At 55.3% G+C, this 27,366-nt stretch overlaps 9 protein-coding genes and 1 non-coding gene across 10 annotated transcripts; 5 read left to right on the top strand and 5 right to left on the bottom strand.

Annotated features, from left to right (window-relative positions):
• Window positions 1-204: 204 nt before the first annotated feature.
• Window positions 205-2,688, bottom strand: B0T15DRAFT_60584 (uncharacterized protein). Its single transcript, XM_062871120.1, has 2 exons — window positions 2,000-2,688; window positions 205-1,944 (listed from the first exon to the last, which is right to left on the bottom strand). Exons 1-2 carry the CDS (start codon window positions 2,235-2,237, stop codon window positions 590-592), a joined length of 1,593 nt encoding a protein of 530 aa, XP_062726852.1. The 5' UTR covers window positions 2,238-2,688; the 3' UTR covers window positions 205-589.
• Window positions 2,689-7,700: 5,012 nt separating this feature from the next.
• B0T15DRAFT_571512 (uncharacterized protein) lies at window positions 7,701-8,653 on the top strand. Its single transcript, XM_062870862.1, has one exon. It carries the CDS (start codon window positions 7,819-7,821, stop codon window positions 8,461-8,463), a length of 645 nt encoding a protein of 214 aa, XP_062726851.1. The 5' UTR covers window positions 7,701-7,818; the 3' UTR covers window positions 8,464-8,653.
• A 154-nt stretch (window positions 8,654-8,807) lies between these two features.
• Window positions 8,808-10,797, bottom strand: B0T15DRAFT_60437 (uncharacterized protein). Its single transcript, XM_062871118.1, has 5 exons — window positions 10,535-10,797; window positions 10,153-10,471; window positions 9,675-10,022; window positions 9,046-9,514; window positions 8,808-8,960 (listed from the first exon to the last, which is right to left on the bottom strand). The coding sequence occupies exons 1-5, from the start codon at window positions 10,608-10,610 to the stop codon at window positions 8,844-8,846; spliced, it is 1,329 nt and encodes a 442-aa protein (XP_062726850.1). The 5' UTR covers window positions 10,611-10,797; the 3' UTR covers window positions 8,808-8,843.
• An 81-nt stretch (window positions 10,798-10,878) lies between these two features.
• Window positions 10,879-13,389, top strand: B0T15DRAFT_60447 (glycolate oxidase). Its single transcript, XM_062871119.1, has 5 exons — window positions 10,879-11,450; window positions 11,526-11,912; window positions 11,970-12,798; window positions 12,878-12,975; window positions 13,049-13,389. Exons 1-5 carry the CDS (start codon window positions 11,167-11,169, stop codon window positions 13,278-13,280), a joined length of 1,830 nt encoding a protein of 609 aa, XP_062726849.1. The 5' UTR covers window positions 10,879-11,166; the 3' UTR covers window positions 13,281-13,389.
• A 1,011-nt stretch (window positions 13,390-14,400) lies between these two features.
• Window positions 14,401-17,557, top strand: B0T15DRAFT_386282 (uncharacterized protein; the record flags this gene model as incomplete). The annotated part of the gene is made up of 4 exons (XM_062864314.1): window positions 14,401-15,300; window positions 15,359-15,907; window positions 15,964-17,084; window positions 17,140-17,557. The coding sequence occupies 4 exons, from the start codon at window positions 14,401-14,403 to the stop codon at window positions 17,555-17,557; spliced, it is 2,988 nt and encodes a 995-aa protein (XP_062726848.1).
• A 463-nt stretch (window positions 17,558-18,020) lies between these two features.
• B0T15DRAFT_489700 (glycoside hydrolase family 61 protein) lies at window positions 18,021-19,280 on the bottom strand (the record flags this gene model as incomplete). Its single annotated transcript, XM_062866620.1, has 4 exons — window positions 18,021-18,317; window positions 18,426-18,727; window positions 18,821-18,936; window positions 18,997-19,280. 4 exons carry the CDS (start codon window positions 19,278-19,280, stop codon window positions 18,021-18,023), a joined length of 999 nt encoding a protein of 332 aa, XP_062726847.1.
• A 1,748-nt stretch (window positions 19,281-21,028) lies between these two features.
• Window positions 21,029-21,936, top strand: B0T15DRAFT_60408 (uncharacterized protein). Its single transcript, XM_062871117.1, has 2 exons — window positions 21,029-21,346; window positions 21,437-21,936. The coding sequence occupies exons 1-2, from the start codon at window positions 21,157-21,159 to the stop codon at window positions 21,820-21,822; spliced, it is 576 nt and encodes a 191-aa protein (XP_062726846.1). The 5' UTR covers window positions 21,029-21,156; the 3' UTR covers window positions 21,823-21,936.
• A 65-nt stretch (window positions 21,937-22,001) lies between these two features.
• Window positions 22,002-22,075, bottom strand: B0T15DRAFT_t11. Its single transcript has one exon. It is a non-coding gene; the product is annotated as a tRNA-Asn (tRNA).
• Window positions 22,076-23,267: 1,192 nt separating this feature from the next.
• On the bottom strand, window positions 23,268-25,454 carry B0T15DRAFT_389360 (glycoside hydrolase family 2 protein; the record flags this gene model as incomplete). Its single annotated transcript, XM_062864485.1, has 6 exons — window positions 23,268-23,547; window positions 23,652-23,782; window positions 23,854-24,180; window positions 24,240-24,669; window positions 24,698-24,880; window positions 24,934-25,454. The coding sequence occupies 6 exons, from the start codon at window positions 25,452-25,454 to the stop codon at window positions 23,268-23,270; spliced, it is 1,872 nt and encodes a 623-aa protein (XP_062726845.1).
• A 1,246-nt stretch (window positions 25,455-26,700) lies between these two features.
• B0T15DRAFT_520289 (uncharacterized protein) lies at window positions 26,701-27,104 on the top strand. The gene has a single exon (XM_062868491.1). It carries the CDS (start codon window positions 26,716-26,718, stop codon window positions 26,983-26,985), a length of 270 nt encoding a protein of 89 aa, XP_062726844.1. The 5' UTR covers window positions 26,701-26,715; the 3' UTR covers window positions 26,986-27,104.
• The last annotated feature ends 262 nt before the right edge of the window (window positions 27,105-27,366 follow it).

Raw genomic sequence — 27,366 nt, 5'->3', positions numbered from 1 at the left:
GGCAAAACCACGGGCCAAAAAATACGTAATCTGGTCTGCCCACAATGGACCGTCGGTGGCTGGAGTGACAAGGTATAATGATTGCCCTGCATTGACGTTGTAGGGGTTGTTCAGAAAACAGGATTGTGTCACAGACGTGTTGAACAATGCGAAGCATTTAAAAATGGCAAAGTGTACTCGTCACCTGGGCATGCAAAGGTACGGGCAGTTTCCATGAGTCTTAATGGTGCCGGAGCTAATAAGGGCTACGGACACCAACCCTCCTACAGGTTGTATGTTCGGTCAAGCCCGACACCTAAACGCAAACGCACCCGAAGCCCGCCCACACACCTCAGGCTTGCTCGGTTGCTGGGCATAAGTTTCCGTCTTCCCGACAGGCGTCGGAACCAAGATTGCGGGGCTGTTGAGTAACTGGTCCATCGTTCTGTTGCACGGTCGTTAAAATCCTTCTTCTTAGTCTGGGGTGGCCTAAAAAGACACATGGTTCACGGTTGGGGAAAATTGGTACGTTGGTAGTTCTTAAGATGGAATTTTACGCAATGTCTGCGGGTGCAGGCTCGAACTGAATTACATGACCGACCTTTCTGGTTTATACTATTACATGCGACTGTCTCATCAGCAAGCTCTCGACTGCTTTCACTTGTGATCTCACTCTTAGCTGTCTCTGCTCCATCTCGGTGAAGAGCGAGCCAGTGGCGGTCTGCCGCCACGCGCCGTGTTCCCTTTGGCGTAGTGCATCGGGAGGGGGTTCAAAATGCCCGTCGATGTCTCGTGGTAGCCCGTATTCTGTTGGCGTGCTCTGGCGGAACATTGCCGTCGTCAGCGGCACCGAGTTGTGGCGTTGAGACTGGTGAGCGTTTGGCGTCCCCGAGAGCGACAGGATGGCGCGATCCAGCTGGCTCAGGAGGTTGCTTATTTGATTCATCATAACCATGATCTGGGTGTTGTATGGCTGGAAAGCCCCCGCGTGTGGCGGCGTCCTGGGTGGTGTGGGCTGTTGCGGCTCTGCTAGGAGAAGCAGGGAGGAGACTGTCATTTCCTCGAAGACGCCCAGGATCGCTTGGTGACACGAGTGTATCATGAGCCGAATTGAAGAGTCCAACGCTTGGTCGGTAACCGAACAGACGCCGGGATACGGCGAATCAAAGCCCGTCATGGCGGGGCGTTCGATGCTCCCATGCACCGGCATCCCCCCTTCCACCGGCGGCGGTGAGAGCGGCGCCGGTCGCTTCTGCGCATAACGGTCCACGAAGTTGACCAACGAGCAAGCCGCCTCCACCACGTCGTTGACCGCTGGCGATGACAACGTGGCCAATGTCCTGGCCGAGGAAGCCAGCACGCGGCTAGCGAGATGAACGCGCAAACTGATCTGCGCCAACTCCCCGAGCGAGTAATCGGGAGGGCTGGGAGGGCTGGGGCAGACCCATGGATGGTTCCCGATGAGCTTCTCCGCCGGCGAGGAGCCCTGGGGGTCAGAACTCGGATAAAGAGGACCACATGGGATGGTCGGATCAGGCAGAGTTTCTGAGAAAGACGCCAGTTGGCACATGCCAGACTGGAATTGATGATTGCTGCCGGAGCTGAACGGAGACATCAGCCACTGGCCGGAGGGAGGCGGCGGGCCCTCCAACGTCGAGCCGTGCTGGCTCGCTAGCTCACAGAGCGGCGCTGTTGCAGGAGGCGAAAAGAGAGGCTGTATCGGGGGAGCATTATGCTCGTGAACAGGCTCGTTTGGGTGCTCAAGGATGCCCAAGCCAATGCCAGCCGAGGAGAAGGTGGCTGCAGTGGACGGCCGAGATACGGATGACGGCGAGAAGGTGGATTGAGACCAGGTAGAAGACAGCGAAGAGGAAGAGGAACACCTTGACACCTGCCGTGGCTTCTTGCGCGGCGGAGGCGCACTCGAGTCTCGGCGGAGCCTCGGGCGACCGGACCGTAGCTGAGCTGGATTTTGCTGTCAGCGTGCACGTTCAGGCGTGTGGCCGGAGAAGACACCTACGGCTGTATATGCAGACTGCCCCGGCCTTCCTGCAACGGACACACGGCACCGACGAAACCACATGTCCGCTCAGGCTCGACGCATTCTCCTCGGCGATGCCTCCGAGGGTCAAGGCGCCATCGGCTCCTTCGGTGACACAGCGGACCTTCTGTTCATGGCAGCGGTCGCACGACTGCCTGCGAGGCATGGGAGGCGGTACCGGGTCAAAAGCCCGCGCGTGTGTCAGTGACGCGGTCATGATGTACTACGCTGACGCTTGCTGACGCTTGCTGACGCTTGCTGACGCTTGCTGACGCTTGCAGAACCTTCAGTTTGGCTGTATGTTAGCGGAGGTTTGATTTCGTCGCTTGCGCGTCTGCAAGTCTGCGAGTTGAGCTGACAGTCGAGCCTGGTCACAATCCTTTCGGCAATCTCAGAGGAAGCGGTTCCGTACATATGTGCTCGTCCTCGCTCTCAGGAACTCGGGGCAGGGGTCGAGATCCGCTCCACCTGGCTCGCCGGGGTTCGACTGCACTAGCCGGGATGGTTGAGCGCAACTTAACTTGCCCCTGTCCAATCCTGCCTTTGAGCAGCTGAGCAGGAAGAGGAGCGGAGCGGCATGGCCTGCGCCGCCGGCGCCTGTCCTTGGGTGGTGGGGGCTTCCACACCAACCTCTCCCGTGCCTGCTGTTGTCGATACAGTTTACCGCAGTGTCCGCACACGCTTCTTTACTCCTTGAGCCGCGCAGCTCTGCGTAGTTAAGATCCTGTCAACGATCCAGACGCGACCGTGCTGAGTCGCTTCCGGCTCTAGTTCATGTGTAGCAGAGAGATCGAAACCAGGCGGCGCGTCCGAAACATGCTCTCTACATCACTGATGTGATTTCAGACCGGACATAGGTCCGCTTGCCCCATCGCAGGGGCTTGCCGCTATTGTCATGGTCAACGCGTCGATGAAACCCCAGGTTGCGTGAGTGCAAAAAATGAGCACTGGGACAGCGTTGTGTTGTCCCACTCCGCTCCATCCTTCCTCGTGGCGAGCCTGCGACGGATACCAAATGTCGAGTCCCGTCCAGTACGTACAATACACTATGGAGTGATGAGTCTTCTTTTACTTTCCCCGCCGCGCCACGGCCGCGCAGCGACGGTCGAAACAAAATGACATGACCCTGGCATGGCTTGCAGATCAGGCCGGGGGCTCCCGCAAGGTGTGTTCTCGAGCGATTCAAACGACACCTATCGTCCAATCGCTCGCTCGCGTGTTGCCGAAACGGTGCGCCGGGCGGGCTAGCCCAGATGGGGAGGAACCTAGATCCATCACCGATTGGAATGCTAGCTTGGCGGTGTGCCTGGCCCTTGGGGAGAATTACGGGGGCAGGGAGAACTCATCGTAAGTGCTTGATAGTTGACAGAGTTTTCCCTCAAGATTGGCGCATGGAAGGCTCTGGATTTGCTGACAAAGAGGGGACGCCTAGGATTGGACAGAGCGCGAGCTGTAGTGTACGGATGGAATTGGATGGGTGGGATAGGTCCGATGAGTGCAGTGATGAGGATCGCGAGGATGGGCGACTTGGTGGGCGGATCGCCAGATGTTGAGATGCAGCGGCTTGCCCCCCCATCAAAACGGTTTAACTGATGCCTGGAGCTTCCAGGTTATCCCAGAGATGCCCCTGCAGGAGCGGTGGTCGGAGGGCAGCCCCGCGTCGCACCATCCCCGCTTTTCAGCCGGAGCCGGGAAAACGTGAGAGGAGCTGGAGGGCACGGTGGGGTACCTAACAGTCATTTGGAATTTTGATCAGGAAACGCGCATCTCTGCATCACGATGCGATTGCGCTTAACCCATCCTAGCAGGTAAAAGCAAGGATTCGCCGGGGCGGCCGGAGCATGCTCCTACGATAAGATAAAACCCGATTCATCAAGTGCACCTTGATGTCCCATCGGGCTACTAGGGTGACCCAGGGAGCTTCTCAACAAGCGCTGCAGAAAGAAAGCTCACCTGGGCAGCCCTCATCGACTCATAAATCGCAGGCATCACAAGTCTCACCGCAACGCCTGCACTTGTTCGAGGCCGCACCATCCGACGCTCCATGCGATAGAGGATTCCCTACGCTGCTGTACGCAATGCCGCCAACTGCCGCACAACGCAGGCGGCTGTCATAACCTTATGTTGAGTTATCCTAGTGTACCCGCTGGGTACACTCTTGACTGCCTAAGCGATGATACTGCATCCTGCAGCTTAGGTTGCATGTCCCTTAGCTTGCAGAGTCATCATACCTTACAAAGCACGGTAGTCCGTACATACTCCGTACTTGGCAGCATATCGTCAACAAGCAGGGAGATGACCAGCTGCCCGGTTGCCAGTCCAGACCATACCGGGTACCTAATGACTCCCAAAGGAACGGCAGTGCCTCTCTCACCCTTTGCTAGCGTGTTAGGGTAAATGAGCTGAGCATCACGTTTGGTTTATGTAGCAGCAACGCAACATATGCACGCACGCGCGGAGTGGATCTCGCAAGCCATCCCTTGAGCAGAACTACACAGTCCTTCGCTAAGTACGGAGTACAATCATCAGTAAGGTCTGCAGAATGAGTGCTCGTCTATGGACGGTGGCAGCAGCGGACATCCTTCAACACTTTCTCTACTCCTACTAACCACGATTGTGGACAATTCACGATGAGTCGTATTCGACAGCGGCGCAGGACACAACACGCAGGGCTCAAACAAAAGCGGAACAAGGTACCTTAGTTACCTGGAATGCGCCACTCGTCTCGGCTCCGAGCCATTGGAGTAGCCCGATCCACCGCCATACCTAGCTCAACGGTGAGACCCCGGTCGACGGCCCCATGCCATGGCGTCAGGCCCGACCTCCCAGACATTGCATTGCGCTAAAAGGTAGGTTCATAATAAGCGCAGCAAATTGTATTGGTCAACCACGCGCCGAGAAATTACACACTGGCAATCGTTCTCCTGTATTGGTGACGGCGTTCCTGTACATACGGATTATGGACATGATCTGGCGCCTGGGCTGCGCTCGGAACCGACCGGAGTTCGAGGAGGATGCGACACGAATACGTAACCCCTGGACGACCATATGTGGCGCGGGAAATACTATGCCATACCGCACACAAACGTTATAGTTGTTATGATTGCAGGAACCTAGGTAGCCAAGGTACCTAATGTATATGTAACAAGTATAATACGTATACAACACATATATAAGGTAGTGTCAGGGGGGTAGCTTGCTTCGGTGCCACAGTCAGATATACTAGTATTGTTTTGACGCACCGTCCGCCCAGTACCTAGGTTTACTTATCATGGTAACTTTACCTGTTTATGCAACTCCCATGCTAGGTTGCACCGTACAGTTCGGGGGCTCAAAAAGTCCGGAATGAAATGCCGCAGACATTCGGGCCGCCGCATGCTACTACTGCACACTACCAGCATCGAGTGCTGACACTCTTTTGCCATTCGCAGAACCACAGCGGTGTATGCCCATTCACGCGCCGTTCACGTGGCACGAGAGGCGGGCCACTCGCCTCACCCTTACAGGGATCCCGTAGCATCGCGTGTTTCCTTGGCGCAACAGAATCAGGAAGGTGGCAGACTCCCTTCGCTCTCTCCATTCCGGAGCTCGCGGGGGTAACATCAAGTCTGCTCGCCGCAACTTGGCGAGAACGGCCCCTGACCATATCTTGATTGAATTTGCATGTTTCTTCATTACTTAACCTACTCTGTAAGTTGGCGGTTGAGTTGAAAATGAGACGAGTCGGTCCATAGCAACCTGGTTAGGCTGGTTGAGTTCTGTGCCGCGAATTGCTATCCTCCACGGGGTTAATAAGCGACAATGAAGGCGAGCAGGTTTCATGTTTAGAGTTAGAAAGCCTTGGCTTGGGCGGTTGACCAGCTTCGATATCATAGGATAAGACTCATATTCGAACTTTTGAAGGCGTCGTCTGATGAAGCTGGATGTCCCTGTCCCAGCGGGGAATAGCATGGGCCCCATGGGGGAGCAGGCATCGAAAAAGCACGAATGTCTTTCCGTCGACGGGGCCTCTGAATCCGGTAACACATACAGCACAATCCCACATACGGTAATCAGTGTGGATTGCTTATCTTATGGATACATACTAATACTAATCCGGTCTGACGGGTGGTTTAATACAAACAACGTAGGCCCGCCTCCTCCTCGCGTCACTAGCCGGCCGTGCCGATGATACTGACACCTGTTCGAGGTGAGGGAGTCCCGGTCTCCGGTTATCACTCGGTCCTCCTAAGAATGAACGGATGATTATTCAACGCTCGCCGGGGGGACAAGCAAGACTGAGGAGCTTGGAAATATCAAGTCATTGACCGCTGTCAGGAAAATGGAGCAGGCGATGGGAAGAGGAAGTAGTAATCATAGGCAGAAGGAAGAACGAGAGGTAATAATAGCTCTAACGCCGACTGAACTACCCGTCCAGCAACTCATGCTGGAGCCTGGAGGTACCTCAGACACCTGCCTACCTACAGTACCTGACTTGCGTAGTATACTTGCTCCTAGACAGACCCCTTCCCTTCCGAGACGCTGTGTCGTATGGTTCGATTCGGCTCACCTTCCCCAGTTGACCACCCTCATTTTGCTCAACCCAATGTACACCACACCGTACAGACAGGTAGCTAGACTCTCTGCCGTGACCGCACTGCTCTTCCAACGTAGATCACGCTTGCTGAGAGTTTATTGCTGCTCTCGTTGCTAGCAGCAAAAAAAGAAAATGGAAGATCGGAAAAAGACGGGAAGACGGAAGACAAAGACTACCTACCGTGTATTCGCCGTGAGCCTGTGCTGCTCATTGTCCGCTGGCCGTGCATGATATGCGCGGACATGATGATTGCGCTTTCGAGTAACGGGTCCCGGTACGGCAAATGGCAGCAGTTGTAAGATTAGCACGTTCCGTAACTCTGCCATTGTTAGCTTTTTACACGTCACGTTCAAATGTCTGCCTTTGTCCTCTTAGTCGATTGTATCGGAGAGTGTTAACTCCGCCGAGCCTTTGACACTCAGGTGGGCAAGAAGCCGGCGGGAGGACGGCGGGAGTCAGGAAATATGGATATAGAAGTGGCAGATATCAACAAATGGGGAAGATCAACACTAAAAGTCTAATGGATGTCGAAAGATCTTTGATATGAGAGTCCCAGATAAGAGCGAAAGCAATGAGCACATGGAACTGTTCTGACAGAGAGTCATCAGTGTGTACCTACCGTACCTTATGTATAAGTAAGGTAGCTGTAGCCTGTACCCACAGCAGCGCACCAACCAGTGACAACCACAGGCAGGCGAGAGAAAAGGACGATGACTTGGATACCTTGATTGATTGGTATGATGAAGAGATTGATCGAACAAAAAGTGAGGGCGCCAGGCCCAGTGGTGATGAGGTTCCTTGTTCTAGGTCGGTTGAATGATGGGATGGCTCGGTTCGGAAGCCAGAAGAGATAATACCGTGCCAGATACCGTACCAACATGCGGGAGGAAGGCGTTACTCAACCCATCACCGGAGCGGGTGGCTGCCAGGTGACCGTCCGATGTTGACATCCATAGATTCTCACATGACCGACGTCACCGGACGCCACTGGGACACAAACACAGTGTCAACTGGCAAGAGGCTCCCCCCTTGCCCCCAGCCGTATATAAACAACAACACCATTGGAACTGCGCATGCTAACTTCTTCCTAACCACCACCTTCTTCGCAGCGTTGTCATTCCCACTTCCTTGATTCCAGCCACGTTTCGGTGCTGCGTTCTTCCAGCCGACCTACGACTTACAAACTTCCATCCGGACCACTTTATTTACTCTATCCACAATCATGGACTCCAGACGCCGCCTCGAAGCCGAACTCAGAAACGGCGCGGCATTCTACGAGTTTATAAGATCGCTAACGACAAACGCGAATAATGATCTGCTTACACGCCTCTTCGATAAGGCCACGAGGCTAACGCAACAGCGCCGGGGTGACGCGTCAATCGCAACCCCCCTCGCGTATAAGCAGCAGCTTAAACGAAGACTCAGACTTCGGGCTGTGTGGAGCCGTTGCCCTCCGCGGTTCTTCATTATGTGGTTTTCACTACTCCGTGCTGCTCGCGAGAGACGGCGCAATGATCCCCGAAGCCAGCAGCTGCTTGAGCGCGAGACCGAGTCCAGAAGGAGACTCAGGCGCGCAATCGACGCGTTTCTGGACGCTGACACACTCGACTGGAGTAGACCGGCCCCAGCGGGTGGCCCCAGATACGTCCTTTCTAGCGCGTCCAATGAAGTCGCTCCTCAGGGATCGAGTGAAATGGCTGTTGACGGCGGATCGGATGAAATGGCCGTTGACAGCGGCGAAAACGGGATCAGGGATGACGACAACGGCGCGGGCGAGTCAATGAATGTTGACAGTCTTGAACAGGCCATGCGTGACCTCGACATCTCCGGAACCGAGGACGCTTCTGTTGACGACCGTATGGAGTGACCGTGTCCTTCAAGAGACGGATATCGTTCAAGTGGGATCTGATGGACGAAACAGCGTGGTATTTCAGGGGTTATTTCTTTCAGGTCTACGCAGAGTTCCCCTTTCTTTGTGGTTAGAAGCATGGTGACTGTTGTTTGTTTTCTTGGATTCACTGGACTGGTTTACATGTCGCAGATAGACGTGGTCAATTAGTACTAATAATAATATTAATATCATCTCACCTTGGTGACTCATCCAGTGGTACCATGCAGCTGTGCATTGTCACATCGAGCCGCCATTGCTTCTATTTGTGTTTCTATAGTAGCCTGAACATAAAGGCCTCCATGGGAGGCAGATAGGGCCATCCCGGGTCCAAATACATCCACAGACCCCCCGCCTCATCAGTCGCAGAGCGGTTCTATTTTACCGTTGGCAATTTCGTTCCGCACCCTCGCTGAAACCTCGCTCCACCTATCCTTCGCGTCCTGCTCCGCGTCAAAAGCGTACAGCGGCCGGTTCTGTCATGTATTCATTAAGCAGTCAGTTTTGTTATATATAAATGCCTTTCCCGGATTGCACGATGATAATCCCAACTATCCTCACCTTGATCTTGACCATCTCGGGATCGATCTCGACGTTCTCGTCCACGTTCTTCAACACGTTATGCCAGCGATCGCGCAAGTCCTCGCCATGCGTCTGGCTGACGCGGATCCGGGGGAAGCGGAGCTTCTCGTACGCCCGGGTCGCGATGCGGACCTCGTCCCGCCCAACCATGCTCAGACACACGGCCAGCACGCCGGCGCTCTCGGTCGCCTGGCTCGCGCCCTGCGCCGAAGTAGGCAGATGGGCGTGGCAGCTGTCGCCGAGCAGGACGATGCGGTGCGACCGCGGCGAGACCCAGGTGGGCAGCGGCTTGCGGTAGCAGATCTTCCAGTCGAGGCACTGCTCAGTGGACTGGATGGCCTCGCGGATGGCCGGGTCGATGTCGGCTACCAGCCGTCGAACTTCGTCCATGTCGCCCGGCTGGAACCACGACTCGGGCACGTCCCCGTCGTCCTTGTGGGTTAGGATCCTCCAGGACACAGATGATGGATGTCAGCACTTCCGCCGTATATGACACCTACCCCGTTCTTGCGAGCAAAAGAAAAAAGAAAAAAGTAAAAAAAAAAAAAAAAAAAGAAAAGAAAATAATAAAATGAAAAGAAAGAAGAAAAAGAGAAAAGTATGCATACCAGTTAAACTCCTTGCCACCCCGCAACGTATTCTGCACGACGTGCATATCCGGCCCGATCCAAAAGTTGACGCTGTCACCGCCGAGGAAAGCATTGCGCCTCGGGTCCGCTCTCATCTCTTCGCTCGGCTCAAAGTAGGCTCGGAAGCAGGCGTATCCGCTCGAGACCGGGTCGTCGCGGGCGCCGAGGACGAGGGGCCGTGCCAGAGACTTGATGCCGTCCGACGCGACGATGACATCTGCCGTCAGCGTCTCGCCCGAGGCAAGCGTGAGCGACGGGGCCGGGTCCGAGTCGTCGTAGGACGTCACCTCGCAGCCCATGCGGATAGGGATGTTGCGCTCGCGGACCCTAGTTTTAATTGATTGATTGGTTGGTTGGTTGGTTGGTGATCAGAGAGAGATTCAAATATCGGGACATCTGCCGCAGAAGGGGGGGTAGGGGGGGGGGGGGGGGTGGGGTGTCCACCGAGACAACATACCACTTGAGAAACGTGTCGTGGTAGTCGCCCCGATGGCCGATATAGCCCGCCATATCCATGAGGGGCTGCTCGGCGAGCACCTTACCGTCGTGCCACCTGCGGATTTTCATGGTCGGCGCCTGGTTCCCAATCTCCTGAATCTCCTTGATGTTGCAGCCCCAGCGGGCAAGGAGCTTGTAGGCATTCTCGCCCAGGCCCAACGAATCCCCGAGCCTGCGGAATTGGCGGATCTTCTCCAGCACAGCGACGACCTCGTGGCCATGGTGATGGAGAGCAAGGGCAGCGGCGCACCCACCCAACCCGGCACCGACCACAATGACTGCGATGGCCGATGGTCAACATGGCGTGTCAAAGTGACAAGGCGGGGGGGGTTTATGCAGACCTCGCAGGGGAGGGTTGTGGGGAGATGCAAGTCTCGAGTAGGGCGCTCCGGGTAGCGTCTGTTCGTGCGAACCCATGGTGAAATATTAGCAGAGATGATGTGAGAAATGTATCCGTATAAAACATGCAAAGCTCTATGTTTAGGAGTCGAAGATCACAGGTCCTGTGTCACTTGGAGACACGCATTTTCAAGAAAAGAGACGCTTCGGGTTTCGTTTCCGCGGACGGTCGGCTGCAGACGGCCATGATCCATTATCCATGTTAGTTGATATTTCCTTGTGCGGGGCAGACAACCCTCAGCGGTAATCTGTTCCCGAGTGAGTGCCGTATGGTACGCTTCAAGATACAGAGTTATGCCCGACCTGGAATGGATAAACACACGCGGAGACGCTTGGAATTCAGGGTACGTTTTCCCCTCTTGTTAGGGGGATCGAACTAGACGGGTACGATCATGCGGGGTTCCCCCAACGGGGAGCTCGTAACACGACGGTCAAGACCACGCATGACCGATGGTGATAAAGTCGTACGCCGGGTTGAGGACGAAGCTTCTCAGCGACCTACGAATGTGTATCACCATTCCCTCCTGTTTCTCCCGCCCATAGAGAGTCATTGCAGGCCGAACCAGCAGCTACAATGTCGACCGCGTCCTCCTTCCCGCCGCCGCCTACACTTACTTCCAAGCACTCTGGCATCCCCGAGCGGCTCCTCGATGTCGGGGTCGAATCCAAAAACCGGCTGCTCAGCAAGCGGACGGTGCCAGAGAGCGTGCCCCGTCAAGGAGAACTCCCTCGCCTCCCGCCCGATACGACGCGGGCCGAGTTCAACCAAGCCATTGGCGAGTTGAAGCAGATTCTAGGTGAGGAACATGTCGACATCAACGACAAGCCGTTGGTGGACGGGTGGTATGTGGAGCATCCGTAAGTTTCTCGACTGTGCAGAGGAGGCCGGGCATTCTTGTGTGCGTGTGTGTATACCTGACCGCCACTGCGTAGAAATACCCACGACGCATTCCACATCGCCCTGCAGGAGGATCTAGTCTCCAGCGCGGTGGTGTATCCGGGTTCGGTTGAAGAGGTGCAGGCAACCGTCCGATGGGCCAACAAGCACAAAATCCCCATCTACCCCGTTTCCATGGGGAGGAACATAGGGTACGGAGGCACCGCACCGCGAGTGCCGGGAAGTGTTGTCATCGATCTCGGGCGGCGGATGAACCGGATTCTGAACATCGATGGAGAGAACGCGTCCTGTCTCGTTGAGCCGGGCGTGTCGTATTTTGCGCTGTACGAGGAGGTCCAGAGACGGGGATTGCCATTGTGGATCGACACTCCTGATGTCGGGGGAGGAAGCGTGCTTGGGAATGCCATCGATCGAGGTGTTGGGTGAGTGATCCGCGTCACGGACTCACGGCAAGGATGGCACAGCTGACGGGCGTCAAGATACACGCCGTACGGAGATCACTTTGCCAACCACTGCGGCCTTGAGATCGTCCTTCCCAATGGCGAGCTCCTCCGGACGGGCATGGGCGCCCTACCAGGCAAGCAAGGAGCCGATAATCCGACGTGGCAATCGTTTCAGCCGGCATACGGTCCTTATTCGGATGGCATCTTCAGCCAGAGCAACTTCGGAATCGTCGTGCGCATGGGCATGTGGCTGATGCCCGAAGTTGGACACCAATCGTATGTTATCACCTTCCCGCGCGAAGACGACTTCCCGCAGATCGTCGACATCATCCGGCCGCTGGCGCAGCAGAGAGTCCTCGGAAACATCCCGCAGCTGCGACACGCCATCCAGGAACTCGCAACCACGGCTAGGGCCAAGTCCGACTTCTACAGCGGGACGGGGCCGATGCCTCGGGACATCATCCGGGAGCATGCCTCGAAGCTTCCCCTCGGCGATGTCTCCTGGGTCTTTTACGGCACGCAATACGGCGACCCTGCGAGCATTGCCACCCAGCTCGACCTGATCCGCAAGGCCTTCTCCAAAGTTGAGGGGGCAAAGATGCTGTTCCCCGAAGACCTGCCCGCAGAGCATTATCTACACTCGCGCGTCCAGGTGTGCAGCGGCGTGCCTGTCCTGCGCGAGCTCGACTGGCTCAACTGGGTTCCCAATGCCGCTCATCTCTTCTTCAGTCCTATCGTCCCGACGCGCGGAAAGGATGCCCAGATCGTGCACGACATCGTCGTCCGGCTCCATGCCAAGTACGGCTTCGACCTCATCCCCACGCTCTGCGTCGCTGGGCGGGAGATGCACTACATTGTCAATATCGTGCGTATATCCCCAGATCCCCAGATGCCAAGAGCCATCCCAAGTTTGGAGGGCAGCCCTAACTTCATGTGGTACAAAGGTATACGACCGGTCGTCGTTGGACGAGAAGAGGCGCGCAGCCGCGTGCATGCGTGAGATGATCGCTGAAGCGGCGGCGGAGGGTTATGGCGAGTACAGGTATGCCGTGTAGTGCTTCGTTCGAGAATCCCGCTCCGCGTGCTCGTGCGCGAATCGCTAATGATCCCCGCAGGACGCATATCCTGTTTGCCGACATGGTGGCGCAGACGTACAACTGGGGTGACAACGCGCTCATGCGCTTCAACGAGACAATCAAGGATGCCCTCGATCCGAATGGCATCCTCGCGCCCGGCAGGAATGGGATTTGGCCCAAGCGGTTCAGGGGCAAGGGATGGGAAATCCTTGGGACCGAGGTCGAGGACGCGCTGGAGGGGAAAGGCATCGGGCCAAAGCGTCGTCCATAAGGTGTAACCTGGTGTTCGCGAATCGCCGCTTCGTGAACCCCGGAGATTGTGGCGTTGGTTGGAGGCAAGAGCGGCCAGTGGCCTGGTTAAGCCACAAACTCGTATACAGGATACGAGCCGTCAAGTCCCTGTCATTCAGAACGAGCTGCCGCGAGCCGAATTTGTTGTCGTGTGACAAGATCGAGCAATTCGAAGCGGCATCAGCCTTTCACAAGAATTATCTGTGTTGTCGTAACGGCTGCGGACAGCCACCGGGAGCAATTCTGTTAAGGCGCCCTTTTCTTATCCGCAGTCCAGAATGAGACACGCAGCATCCTGACCCCTGCCAGGCAAGCGGTCTCCGGTCCTGAATTGGGGGTCACTTGTCCTGCAAGCTGCAGCCGCCTTGCATTCCAAGCTTGCTGAGAATTTACTGTTTACTAACCCGTTCAAGAGACGGCAAGAGAAGCAGGTGGCTTACTTAATATGACTCGGAGTCTGAAAAGGCATGCACACTCACCGAGGCAGAGTCCAAGCCAATTGACGGCCCCTTCGATTGACAAGTTTGCAGAATCCCATGACATGGGCCTGCCACGCCCAGAAAATTCGTGACTGCCCTGGCACTTCCTTCTCTTCGCAACCTGCCAGATACCGTCTCATGGTAACCCCCTTCTCGCCTCATACTTTGATGTCGTCAATCAGCAGAGAATGTTGACAGTTGTTTCAATAATCGAGGCGCCAGTCCCATGATTTGTCGCGATTCTGTCTGAGGAGAGGGGCGCCTCGTGGCAGTGGACGGGGACTGTTGCTCACCTGCTCTCCTGACGACCCCACCTCTGTTTCTTCCCGTCTCCGCAACTTCAAACTGCGCAGCGGCTCATTCCGAGCCCTGCATCTGGATGTGATGGGTAAGGGATGGTCATGAACATGCCCATGCTTAACTTTTACCGTTGTTACGAAAACCTATACCGAAGCTGACCCCAACATAGATGCAAACTTTTACGATGCTGTGCCGGATGGAATCGATGAGAGTGCTGTCGGCGACTTCTCAATCGGGGGGTTTAGCTCTGCCGTGTTTGGTGCATGTCCAGCGGTTACTGGCCATGATGTGGCTAACGCCCAACAAGCACTCGGAGAACCGATGGAGACTGACTTCGACTTTGACGCTTTGTGGTCTGGCGACCTCGACCATTCGACCACGCCAATAGAGCCGGACTTGAACCTGGACTACTACCCCTCGGTCCCCTCTGCGTTCGGGCTTCCGGCAGACTTTCTCTTCGCCGAGGACGAGGGAGTGTTTCCCGCAACCATAAGTTACAATGCACGGCCATCCTATGCTCCTGACACCGCGCTAGGAAGTTTTCCGGCCGAGTCCTCCCCGACGCGCACCATCTTCCCGGTAACGCGGTCAGACACGACACCTGACGATGCGAGGCACATGGAGGAGGAGGATGCGCACGGCCATGATGTTGCTCACCAGCGGTTGCGGCGGCAGTTGTCACTCCTGTCCAAAGGCTGGGCTGGAGATGAAATCCGGTTCAAGAACTGCGATCCGGCCAAGGCCATCGTTTTGCATTCCTTGGCTATGGAGCTAGGCCTCGGCTACAGTCACGATGTCCGGAGTCGCGAGGTATCGATGTCCCGCCTCGGGCCCGCTCAACCGCCTTCGAGACCGCAACTCGCGCCCGGGTGTCTCTCATCTTCGCTTCCGCGTTCTTCAACAGAGCTGGACTCGACTCTTTGCCTGCCGGGCCTGCCCGCGGTCCCCATGTGTCAGTTGCCTGAAGTAGCCACCCACGTCACTCAAGATCCGAGTCCGGTGCCCACCAAAACAGCCTCACCAAGCGAGCCAGATGCGGCGCCGAACGACCAATCGTTGACACGGCGCCCAAGCCGCAGTGAACGGATCATCTCGACCCTCAAGACTTCTATCTCCAAGGGTGGGCGGCGGGGCCCACTGAGCGAGAATGGACGGCGGGCTATGAAGGCATTAGAAGGCGCTGGTGGTGCGTGCTGGAGATGCAAGGTCCTTCGTCGCAAAGTGAGCCCCATTCGCTGGCCTCGGCCACTTACGGATTCAAGACTGATATTTCCCCAAGTGTGACCCGGACAGCCCGTGTAGGTGCTGTCTGCAAAGCGTTCCTACGCCTCATCTCGGGGAAGACGCGCCACTCTGGCCCCTGATAGGTTGTCGACGCGGCCCACTCCGCGATTCGATCCCGGCACAACTGCTTTGTCCCCGGTCAAATCGCCATCCTTGCCTTGCCGGCGGAGAGAGGCCCGCGGCTTCCCGGCGGTGCCACTCTGTGGACGCCGCTGATCGGTGCCTGCTCGCTGCCGAGGACCAACGGCTGGCTGACATGAAGGCCGTCCTGGAAGGCGCGTCATACAAGCTGTCGATCACGGACCCGCCCCTCAACAGCTCTTTCAGTTTGTTCATTGAGACCGGCCGCTACCGCGACCGTGAATGCCTCAAGAGAAGCTATTCATATGAAGGCAAGTCTGTCACATATACAGAACTGATTGCCATGATCGCCTGGGAGCTCGCAGAAAACTCGGCGCTCCTGCCTTTGCTCGAGATCAGATCTTGGGACGGCTTCATGAACATGTTGGAAACGGCGTGCGTCTACGAGTCCGAAGTCGGCCAGGTAAGCTGCTAGAATGTTCCGAGGGGAAGCAGTCGCAATGCTCACGTTGCGGGCAGACGTCGCTAGTGATTCTCTCCATCGTGTGTCTCAGGCACTCGCTCGAAGCATTACGTCTTCATTCGGCAAACCTTCTTGAGCCGGAAGCACACGAGAGCTGCGGTGGAGGGCAATGCCGGGTGGAATGTATTCGGAATCTCAGCTCCCGAGTTGCGACGTACATCGATGAACTCTCATCTGTCGTCTTCAACAAAGAGAACATGCGAGACCGGAGATGGTGGCTATCAACCTTCTACAGCCTCTATATCCAGAGCTATGTGCGGCACGCCTTGATCGCGATCGAAAAACAGCTACGGTTCCAGTCCGCCGATGACGTCCCCGCCGAAGACCTCACAGCCACCCAGTACCTGCATCTCCCGGCCGTGTTGTTCACGGCTGCGTCCGCCAAGTACGACCCTCTTCTCGGTGATGGGCGATTGCACTATGCATTGACGGACCATTCCGTCATCCCGGAGACTTCGGTGCCCGAGCTCCATCACGCGTGCGCTCGGGTGGCCTGCGAGGTGAACAAGTGGGCCGAAGTCGGCATCAGGACCCCCTACCAGTTCCTCCGGCGGCTTCTACAGATTGGCTCCCTGGACTTTTTCGACTCTGGGCATCATGTCTTGGAGATGTCTAAGTCAGGATCCCCCGTGGCGCTTGACGCTCCGCCTTCGGGCCGTGGTATGGTCTTGTCACCCAGCTCCCCAGGCTATGGTGCTGGGGATGAACGCCAGGCCTTCCTCAAACCCTTTCCTCAGGGTAAGAGGGACTCTGTCGATAGTCGGTACTCGGGACAACCCTCGACCATGTTTTCGAACCAGAGCTCGGATAGCTTGGCCCGGACCATGTCGACGGATATGACGAGCTTGTACGAATCCTCGCTCTTAACTAGAGCTTCGTTTTCGGACAGTGCGGCGAACTTGGAAACCGAGATGTGCTTGGATATCGGTACCCTCAGCCCAAGTGCAATATTCTCAGGACGCCATAACCGTTCGTCGCAGTCGTTTGACCCGCCCGTCCCGGAAACGGCCAAGATTCCCGCCAAAAGCGAAGTGGCGGATATGGGCTTGAAGTCTATCTTTTTCTGCAACTGTTGCCCTAGAGCACCGAGGCAGTTTCAGACCAGCGAGGGGCTAGCGTACGTGTGTTCTGTCGGTCAACAAGATTGTAGGTTGCTAACTGCAGACGTCCAGACGGCACGAAGCTGAGAAGCCCCATCCATGCACCCAGTGCAAGAAGCGGTTCAAGAGTCCCACAGAAGCCGAGCGGCATATGAACGCCATTCATGTCAAATCTGACTTCTGGTCCTGCAAAGCGCTGGAGGACTCGCTCCTCGCCTACGACACCGAGACAGTCGACGGCGCGGCGTGGGACGTCTGTGGATTCTGCGGCTTTGGGTTTCTCCGCGAGAACGGGGCCGTAGACCGGGAGAAGCTTGTGAATCATGTCGAGGTGACGCATAGGATTGGCGAATGCGACCGCAGCAAGAACTTCTACAGGGCGGATAATTTCCGACAGCACCTCAAGAACACGCATGCGGCGACACCAGGAAGGTGGTTGAAGGGATTGGAGCATGTGTGCAGGAGCACGAGGGACTCGGTAATGACTTAATGTATGATGATGACCTCGGCCGAGCAGCGCTTGGTCCTGTTCTATTGTTGCTTGGGACGCCTTTTTCTTCTTTCTTTGGGTTTTCCTTTGGAAACATGGAGTAAATGAGTGCTTGGAGACAGCGACGGAGGCCACCCTGCCTCGATCATACACTAATACTCCGGTACGAAGACGAAGAAGGGCTGGCTGTTCCCGGAAATAATGCCACATCTATCTTGCCTCGCGAGCGATCAACACGCCGGAGCCGAACGTAACAAGCACAAGCTATTTGTCATTTGAAGAGAATATATACATACTCGTCAAGAAGTATATGCAACGAAAAAGGTGACCTTCCTTCTCCTTTTCCCCCTCCCCAACTTAAGGACCTCACTGCTGCGCAGGGCACACCGTCTCTTACTACAACCGCAACTCAGTCCCATAACCCCCGGGGGGGCTTCTCTTTCTTTGGATTCTTTCTTTCATTTCAAAGACACTGTGAGAAATAATCATTCTGCTTGCTGCACGTGGAACCCGCAGCGCAGGCGGTGCAGCCACTGTAGCCCTGGCCACCGCACTGGCCCCACTTGGCGACGGTGCACGAGGAGGGCGGGGCCGAAGAAGATGATGTGGTGGGCGCTGCTCTTGTCGTGGTCGATGTCACCAGCGTGGTGGGTGTTGGGTTCTGGGAGGGAGACGGGTCGGGGCTGGGGTTCGCGCCGCCGCCGTTGCAGGAGAAGACGGCCGGGCCGGGGACGGTGTAGTTGTGGAAGTTGGAGTAGATCTGGAGAGCGGCGTGTTTAGTTAGTAGTGTTGGTTGGCAATTTGTTTTGTTGTTTGTGTCCCCGGAGGTTGGTTCCATTGGCGGGACAAGAGTGCATAGGTAGGATACCCTAAGATGCGATGCCAGGGGAAGGGGGAGTGAGGGGTCAAAGGTGGAGGATGAAGGAACAGGAGAAATGAGAAAAGGACTTGCGTTGGCCGTATAGCCCGGATCGGTCTCTTTGAAAGCGCCCGGGATGAGTGCGGTCGGGCCGGGGTTGCCGTTCCCGCCTCCCGTGACGGTGATTTGGGCGCAGGAGATGTAGAACTGCGGGATACCTGCCGGCCAGGGGTTGTGGATGCCGAGGGACTGAATGCGGAGCAGATAGTCGCCGTTGGGGATGCAGGTTGGGATGTTGTAGGTGTAGGAACCTGGAATAGCAGGAGGGTAAGTAAGATAAATTTTCATGAGGGATGGGTGGGAACCATTTGAGGGAAATGGGGAAAGGGAAAGGGAGAACGTACCCGCCATGTTCCATGTTGCGCTGCCGCTGCTGAAATCGGGGGCCCAGTCTTTAATCTTAAACCAAGGGCCGCTACCGTCGTAGTCCGATGCCTTGCCAGGAGCCTTGGACATGTAGCTTCGGGACTGTTAGCTAAACGATCCTTCTTGGGAAATTGGTCCCCTGAGAAGCACTTACAGGGAGACCGGACCCTGGTGATAGACGGGCGTGTCGAGCGTAAAGGTGAAGGAGTCGCCTGCCTTGACCGTCACGGTGTCGGTGCCGGCTCCGGTGGCACCGACATTGCACCGGAGGTCGTGGGAGGACAGGTCTGTCACGGGCGAGTTGTAGTTGCTGTTCTTGCGGATGTACTGGAACACATCGTGCTTGACGCCGCCCGTCGTGAGCTGCTGAAAGATATAGTGGGCTGAGGCCTCGCTGACCGCCAGCGAGACGGCCGCTACAGTGAGGAGTCCCTTCATTATTATCACGAGATGAAGACTGAAAGAGGTGCTCGCTGTTGGTGCTCGGTGTTGGAGGAGATCTGGGGGCAAGATCCTCGGAAAGCTGGATAGGGACCAGGCCGCATAATATATATGTGCAGCTTGGCCTTACGCCGCGGCGCATTCCCGGGGACCGGGTCAACGGGGACATCAACTGTCTACTCCTACATCCAGTTGTGGCCCTCGTGGAGTCGTGGGTGCTGGCCTCACCAATTCGGGCCGGCAGCCGGACGACTTGGCAACCTTGGCCCCGTAACAACCACCCTCAAATCCAGGAAACGCGGATAGCTGATGTCCGGATACTCAAAGAGGTGAATGGAGTCGTGGTCTTGGCCAATCCCACGCTGGTTATTTAGCCGGCAGCACAAGAGGCGTGCCGGGACCCCACAACCGGGTTGCGAAAAATGAAACAATAACGTTAACATGCTACCCCGGATCTGGTGGTCGAAATTCAGGGGAGGTCGATTTCGGATCGATCGCCCGTCTTGTCGGAAGCATCCGTGGTCTGCTTTCGGAAAGCCCGGTATACACATCTTGATGCCGGTATGGGAATCCCAAGTTGATGAACAGAGATCCAGATCATCAGATGGGAAAGAAAAGCCCAAGAAGAGGAGGCTCTGGTTCGTCCTCGGCACGCAAGACATCGTTTGGATTCGACATCAACAGCGTAGCAGTGCTGCTTCCAAGCATAACAGTGGCGGCATCAGGGAAATTAATACATGCAGAGCCCGTACGGAATAAAAAGACAGTTAGGAGACGCTTCGAGAATGCTTCGCCGAGAGAAACCACGATTTCGAATTTTCGATTAACCCCCACCCCCACGCCCCCTATTCGTTACCCCTGAGCCCCCGGATAGGGAGATGTCAGACGTCAGACTCAACTCTCTTTCAAACCCCTCAATTAACACACAAACCTCTGTGCGACCCCAATGTGTGTTCTCCCTTTTGTTCAAGCACGGATAATGGTATGGACTAGCCATTTCCAATCGTTGTGAACAATGTTCCATCTCTGCTCGGTTCGAAGGGCTCTCGAGGTCGGACCAAGGTCTCAGCGCCCCATTATCCGAGCAACTATACTGAGGCGCGTTATTGATTCTGAAAAGTAGGGCTATGAATGAACCCAGACGGGAAATCAAAATATTGTATCTACCTTAGGGTAGTGTACCTACGTACTCAACCCGGAGCGACTAGCTATAGTACCTACCTACGTTATAGAGAAGATGTTCGAGGAGTAGATTCAGATTGCTAGATGGCGGACACGGTTGTTCCTAATCTCTTTTAGGGGTGACGTCAGTTCGGTCTGCTAAACAACTTCTAGTAGCGGACATGACTCAGGATAAAGTTAGACCAGAACAGGGGTGTAGTTGAGCTTCTATAAGAAATGTAGGTATTTCTGGAATACCTTGCTAAACTTCTAGGTAAGAATGGGCTGGACGGCTTGCTAGTGTCGCACTTCAGAGGGGAGAGCAACTGCAGACGTCCGGGCAGTTCGGAGCTATAAGGGCGGAATTCCAGCATTATTCCTAGTAGCTTGACTACCTGCCATGGAGCCGTGTGGCCAAGTGAGCTACAATTCACTTGCTGCAAAATAACAGAGGTCTGAGCTCTTACAATACTCTCGGGCCAGTCTCAACTAAAAGGTGCAGGGCATCACGTGTTAGGCACAGGACATCAGACGAGAGGAAACAGCCTCCCGGTGGCAAAGCTCCAATGCCCACTCCCGTCATCACCTCGGCCGAACCCAGTTTCCAAGGTTCCGGTGATCTCTGCTTTTGCTCCAGCCTCTTCCTCTAGTGGTGAGCTGATTGTACAATACAATACAAACATCTCCCCGATCAAACCATTGCAAATTCACAATGCCCATCTCACACCAAGAGTCGCACCAAATCGCGGTTCACGCGAGCCTGGGCGACACCCTTGCCCTAGCCACCTGTGTCAGGAATTTGGCTATGCGGGAAGGCGTCTCACCCGCTGAGGTCCTAATGGAATGCAAAGACGACTTTCAACAGACAGCAGCCCATGCCGCCGCCAAGGCAGGACAAACCCGTAAGCACTGCCGCCAGTTACGCCACGCTTCCTTTTCAATGCAGAGACCGGAACTTGGAAGAGAGACCGATGATCTGATGATGTTTGCAGGCTCCATAGAGACGCTGGCTGAGCTTCTCGGCAGCACGGCGAACAAATCCACTTATTTCAACCTGCAGAACCGCTTCTCAGGCGACCGACCAGTGCATACCGCCATGCGACACGGCTTCTTCACCACCTTCAAGGCCCTGGTGGCCAACGGAGCCGACCCGACGGCCAAGAATCGCTTCGGCGATTCCGTCACGGACTTTCTAGGGGATTTTGAGCCAGAAGAAGTGCGGAGCATTGTCGATCAGTACAAACGGGGTTCAGCGGACGGAAAAAATGACCCGAACGGCAAAGTCAGTGTCGCATGTGTACAGACCAAGAGACATGGCTGGATAGTATTGGTAGCTGACAAGGCCTTGAGACTAGAATGCCCTATGAATGCCGCCTGATCTGTTGCGGATAGCATGGGGGTTGAATTTCTTTCGCTCGATTTCATGGGTTGTAGCAGACTGGACACCGCGGCTTCAACAAGTATGCCAAAACCATAAATATCAATCGGCGAGATATTGCGTGGATTTGGTGACGAGAACCTGCAAAAAGTAATCTGATGATCGTGGACGTCTACATTCTCCTCCGGGAAGGCTCGAACTTCCAACCTCCTGATTAACAGTCAGACGCGCTAGCCAATTGCGCCACAGAGGACATGAAGTTGTATAGTGGATATAGAGGGCTTCTTTTATCTCTCAGCTTCTGACTGCTCCACTTCGAACGCATTCCATTTCGAGGTTCGGAACTTACAGTTCCGGGCATAGGTACGCAGTTTGGGCTGCTCTACTGTGTAAAAGCGCCTTTCCATAGCAAATCACTAATATCTCAATAGGCAGGTGTGCTGAGACCAAGGCTTTTAGCTCAAGTCTTTGGCCCGTGTAGAGTCAGGGGTAGGACCGTTTGTTTAGATTTTACCCCGGAACCCCGTGCTTTCAGACATATAGCGCACTGACTACCTATGCACTGTGCCCATTTCCAGCACTAAAAGCCGAACTAGTCTTCTCTGCTTTCTTCTCCATTCACTCTCCAATTCCTTGTTCTTCTTTGTTGATTTAGAGGACGTCAGGAAGGTGGATGACGCTTGGCCATCTTGTCTTTAAACCACCCCCTTACGCTAGGCCGTCAAGAAACGGGGCTACGACACAAGAAAGTACTCACAATCGGCCGGAGTCAGACACGAACACTTTGGAAGATTGTAGCCTACACCCCTTGCGCCTCTCGTATTCCAGTGTCTTACCGCATGGCCACGGTCAAGTACCACGTCACACCGCCCAAAGAACAGGTAGCTGCCCGAGACCCAGAACGCTCCGTGTGACATTAGAGACGAGAATCCCAAAGGGACTCCGCTCATTGTTTAGCACGTGCAGTGAAACCAACATAATCTATCCCGGTTCGTGTGTCCTCCTGTGTACGGTTCATCCCAGAAAGACAGGAGGCTGGAAACCGGGAATCATTGCAACACCGCAGGCAAACCTTCCGAGGACAAGACCTGCGCGCTGGACAAAACAAGGGGACTGTGACACCTTCCGACCTGGGAGGGGGGAAACACACAAGGGAATGTGCTCCCTTTCACTCGGCGACAGCATCGTCTGGCTGCATATGCCATGATGCCAAGCACAAGAGTGGACGGATGGTGTTGTGTTGGAATGGCATGCCACATAGAGGAAAGAAGCGGAGAGAAAGAAAAGGGAGCATATCACTAAATGGGCCCGTAAAAACAAGGCATCGCTATCTCCAAGAAGATGGCTACGGGAAAGTAAAACATTCTCCAACCCAAGAAAAGCCCCAACAACAAGCACAAGATGATATGGGGTCTCCTACACGGAAAGTTCCCAAGCACGCCTCATCAGCGCCTCTTCTTCGCGGTCTCAAACAGCGCCTTGATATCCCTCTGCCAGGCCTCAACGTCGACGCGCACCCAGCGGCGATCATAGGTCATGAGCCCGTTGACCTCGCCCTCGACGTCGGTGGTCTGGGTGTAGACGGCGCCCGAGCAGGCGTAGCGCTCGACCTGCTGGCGGAGCAGCTCCAGCAGCACGTGCGCGCGGTAGTGGTACGACTCGAGGCCCTCGTGGATCTCGTACGTCTGGTTGATCGTGTTGACTGCTTCGGGGACGGGCCACAGACTTTTATTATTTTGTTTGTTGTTATCAGCATGGAGGTTCTAACTTGGTGTGCCCGGGGTGGAGACGGGGGGGTATAAGAGGTAAAGTTCAGGGACAACACATACTTGGCGTCCTCCGGGCGATGGCCGATCCCGCCGAACTCGCCTTGGAATCCGATACGGTTCGGATCGTAGGGCGAGGAGGCGAGTGAGTAGAAGGGTGTGCCGCATTGGGGATCGGCGTAGTGATGGTTGTCCTAAGTTTGTTACTAGAGTTAGCCATTTCGAGAGTCTTGGAGCATCATCAGCTGGATGCCAAAGAACCAACCGAAAAGTCGCCAGCTCCATGATCAAACCATCCCGTGACCGCGTTGACCAGGCGGGTTGGGTCCAGCTTGCGGATGCGGTCCGTGATGCCAAACTCCGGGAAGTAGTCAGTGATCTGGCCCCATCCCTCGTTGTAGATGACCCATGTAACAATGCTGGGATAGCTCTTGTGCTCGTTAACCATGATTTCAAGTTGGCGCTCAAACTCTGCTTGCTCGGCGTCCGTCGGCCGCGCGTTGGTGTACTGTCGCATGGAGGGCATATCTTGGATGACCATGAGGCCGAGGCGGTCGCAGGCTTCGTAGAACAGATCCGGCTCGATCTTGATCTGCGAGGTTGTCAGAAGAAACGGCCAGAGAGTCATTTTTGTAATATGGACGAACTCACGTGCTTGCGGACCATATTCATACCAAGCTTCTTGATGAGTTGGAGATCATAGACCATCCCTTCATGAGTCGGCGGAGTGTACAAACCGTCGGGCCAGTATCCCTGGTCAAGAGGGCCAAACAGGAAGACGAACTCGCCGTTGAGCAGTGGCCGCTTGATGCCGTTGACCACTCCTGTGGAGATGGTGCGGAAGCCAGTGTAGCTCTTGACCTTGTCAGACCCCATCGTCACGGTGATGTTGTACAGCGTAGGCGAGTCTGGGGACCAGAGCTTCGGCGACGGAATGGTGAAGGTGAATTCCTCATCCGATGCGTGCTGATGAAGGGCAACCCTATCACCATCGGCATCTTCAACTGAGACTTGGACCGGAGTAGCCTGCTTCGTGCGGCTGTGGACGATGACGGTAACTGGAGTGGGGAGTAAGAAGCAGCTTTCTGCCATTCGAGCTCCGATGAGACTCGCCTTTTCCGTTCATGTCGGCCGCCACATCCAGGCCCGCGACGTAGTTATCTGGCACACTCTCGAGCCACACTGTCTGCCAGATACCCGTGCAGGGAGTGTAGAAGATATGAGAGAGCCGCTTGGTCTGCTTTCCTTGTGGGATGCTCTGGTCATCAGTCGGATCGAAGACAAAGACATGTCTATTATTGATTAGTACTAGTTGCCACCTGCCCAGAGTTGCGAGATATCCTACAGCTCATTGTTGCCTTCGACGAGGTTGGCGGTGATGTCGAGACTGAAGCGCGAGTAGCCGCCGCGGTTGAAGCCGACCTTGGCGCCGTTGACAAACACAGTGGCCTCGTAGTCGACCGCCTCAAAGTTGAGCAAGACCCGACGACCTTTTGCCCAGCGGGATGGGACTGTGAAGTTTGTACCAAACCACATATGGGTAATGCCGCTAGTGTCCATGATGCCTGAAATTCCGCTCTCGATGCAGGACGGAATGAGGACCTCCTGAGCCAGAGGCAGCGCAGGCGGGTTCCCGGCATCACCGCCCCCCTGCGCAGGCTGGTAGGTCCAGATGCCATTCAGGGATTGCCAGACATCTCGACGGAGCTGCGGGCGTGGGTACTCGGGCCAAGGCTTGGTCCGTGCCTGCTCGGTGAATGGCGTATCGAGCGGAGGTGCGAGCGCCTGGTATGGCGCTGCGGCCCCGGCAACCCATGGCAGAAGCAGGGACCATAGCAGAAGAGAGAAGCGCGAGACGGTAAACATGATATGCTATGTGTTGGTTTGTGCCAAAGCAATGGGCGGCTTCTCTAACCAAAGAATGGATATTGACCGATACCCAATTGCTCACGCAGATGGGCTGTGCAGTGTGACAGTAAACAGAACAGAATACCCTGGTAACGGTTGATAGGCCTCCATGCCATGGAACGTCGTGAACAGCGTTGTTGTTCTATGCCTCTCTATGGGAACAGGTGTTGGTATTTAGAGACTCAGACTTCATCCCAAGTACCAGGTTGCTGCCAGTTCGGCACTTCGATCCCCACCGATCACAATCGGCCGTTCCGTTCTGCGGAGAACTCCGCACGAGATCTTGGAGTCAACCCCAGGTGATCGGCCTGTCACGGGGTAGCATTTTAGTGTCTAAGATCGGCCAGAACTGCAGGCCGACTGCAAGAGCGAATCCTTCGAATGAGGGGTACCTGAGTGGCTGGAATGTGCAGCTTCCCTGTTGGGATGACAAGGTGACGCCAAGGGAGCATCCAGGTCAGCAAAACTATATTACCAGCTGTGCTCCCCGCAATGACGCTGCATCGAGCAAGGACGAGCATCGCATATTCAAGGATATGATGCGATTTCTCGAGCAAGCAAGCAGGCGTGGAGAGGTTGAACACAACATGGCTGGTGCGACCTCAAACAATGCGACCGCCAAGAGAGAGTGTGTGTTTGTGTCTGGCACCCGCATGGTTATTTGCTCACAGAGGTGAAGGACGGATGTGGTACATACGAACTGCAAACTTGAGAGCATTAGGTGATGATACGTTACACATTGACACGCGGAGACTTCTGATGCCACACTGCACCAACCTTGAAAGCAGCCCTTGTTACCAACCAGGAGGCGTGGTCAACGAATTTGGTAAGAGAGTTGATCAGAACTACCAGTCTGTGACGCGCCTGTATCGAGTGCAGTGGGCGCCTTATATTGCTTTATAGTAGGTCATAATCGGGTAAGAACCGTAACTGTCAAAGATCAGTAGAGAGGTCATGGATCTTTGATGCATCCAATTCGGGAACTTGTTGGCCACACCAGGCTGTAATCGCATGGGATTTCGAAACACCAGGTCGCATATTTTCGTGTAAAGTTGCAGGTTGTCATTGACTCGTCGGAAGTTGAATTGAAGATTATTACTACTGAGAGTCAGGTTGTTGTTGCCTGCGACGACAAGAGTACCTAGGTTGCACCTGCCGTTCTCCCGAGTCGATTTCCATCCAGCCCACCGTGACTGTGGCACGTCCGACTTCATCATCCATGATCTTGATGTTCAGGTTCGCCATGGCTGTCATTCTCCGACTCCATCCGGCACTGTTTATAGGGCGCTTCCTCTACCCAGCGTATCGCTCAGCGCCCCTTATAGTCTTCCTCTGCCAAATCCCGTCTTTAATTTATGCTTTCTCCGGTCTGTCTGGAGTCAAAATGCAAACGCCATCTGACTCGAGTACTTTTAGCTCTCGTTCATTCCTCTTCCACCTAGGCGGGTCATGGAATATCTCTCGTCTAAATGGAATGTTGAGCACATGATTAAGAGATTACCCTGCGCTGCGTGGGAAGCTTGTTGTCGTTACTTAGGACGCTTGGTGACCGGATCTTCGGGGAGCATCGCCGCGTTATCGTCTTCCCAGCCAAAGCTGTGTAATAGCCGTCTTGGGTGTATGCGATACTGACGATCCGCGCCGTCCAGAAGCCGCTGCCACTGCGCCTGATAGATCCTGTCGGCTTCATTGGTACTCTCGCGGCAGGTGCTTAACCGCTCGTGCCAATCCTGGATGCTCGCTCTTGGCCCGTGGTTCCCGATCCAACCGAGTGTATTGTCGACAAGGTTGAAATAGGTTTGCGCCTGATTGCGCCTGGTTGCGCAGGCTGAACATCCAGATCTCGAGGAAGGCTTTCAGCTCGATGCGC

This window comes from Chaetomium strumarium (genome assembly GCF_033439665.1).
Source record: "Chaetomium strumarium strain CBS 333.67 chromosome Unknown B0T15scaffold_1, whole genome shotgun sequence".
NCBI lineage: Eukaryota > Fungi > Ascomycota > Sordariomycetes > Sordariales > Chaetomiaceae > Chaetomium > Chaetomium strumarium.
This window is presented reverse-complemented; position numbering and strand designations above follow the sequence as displayed.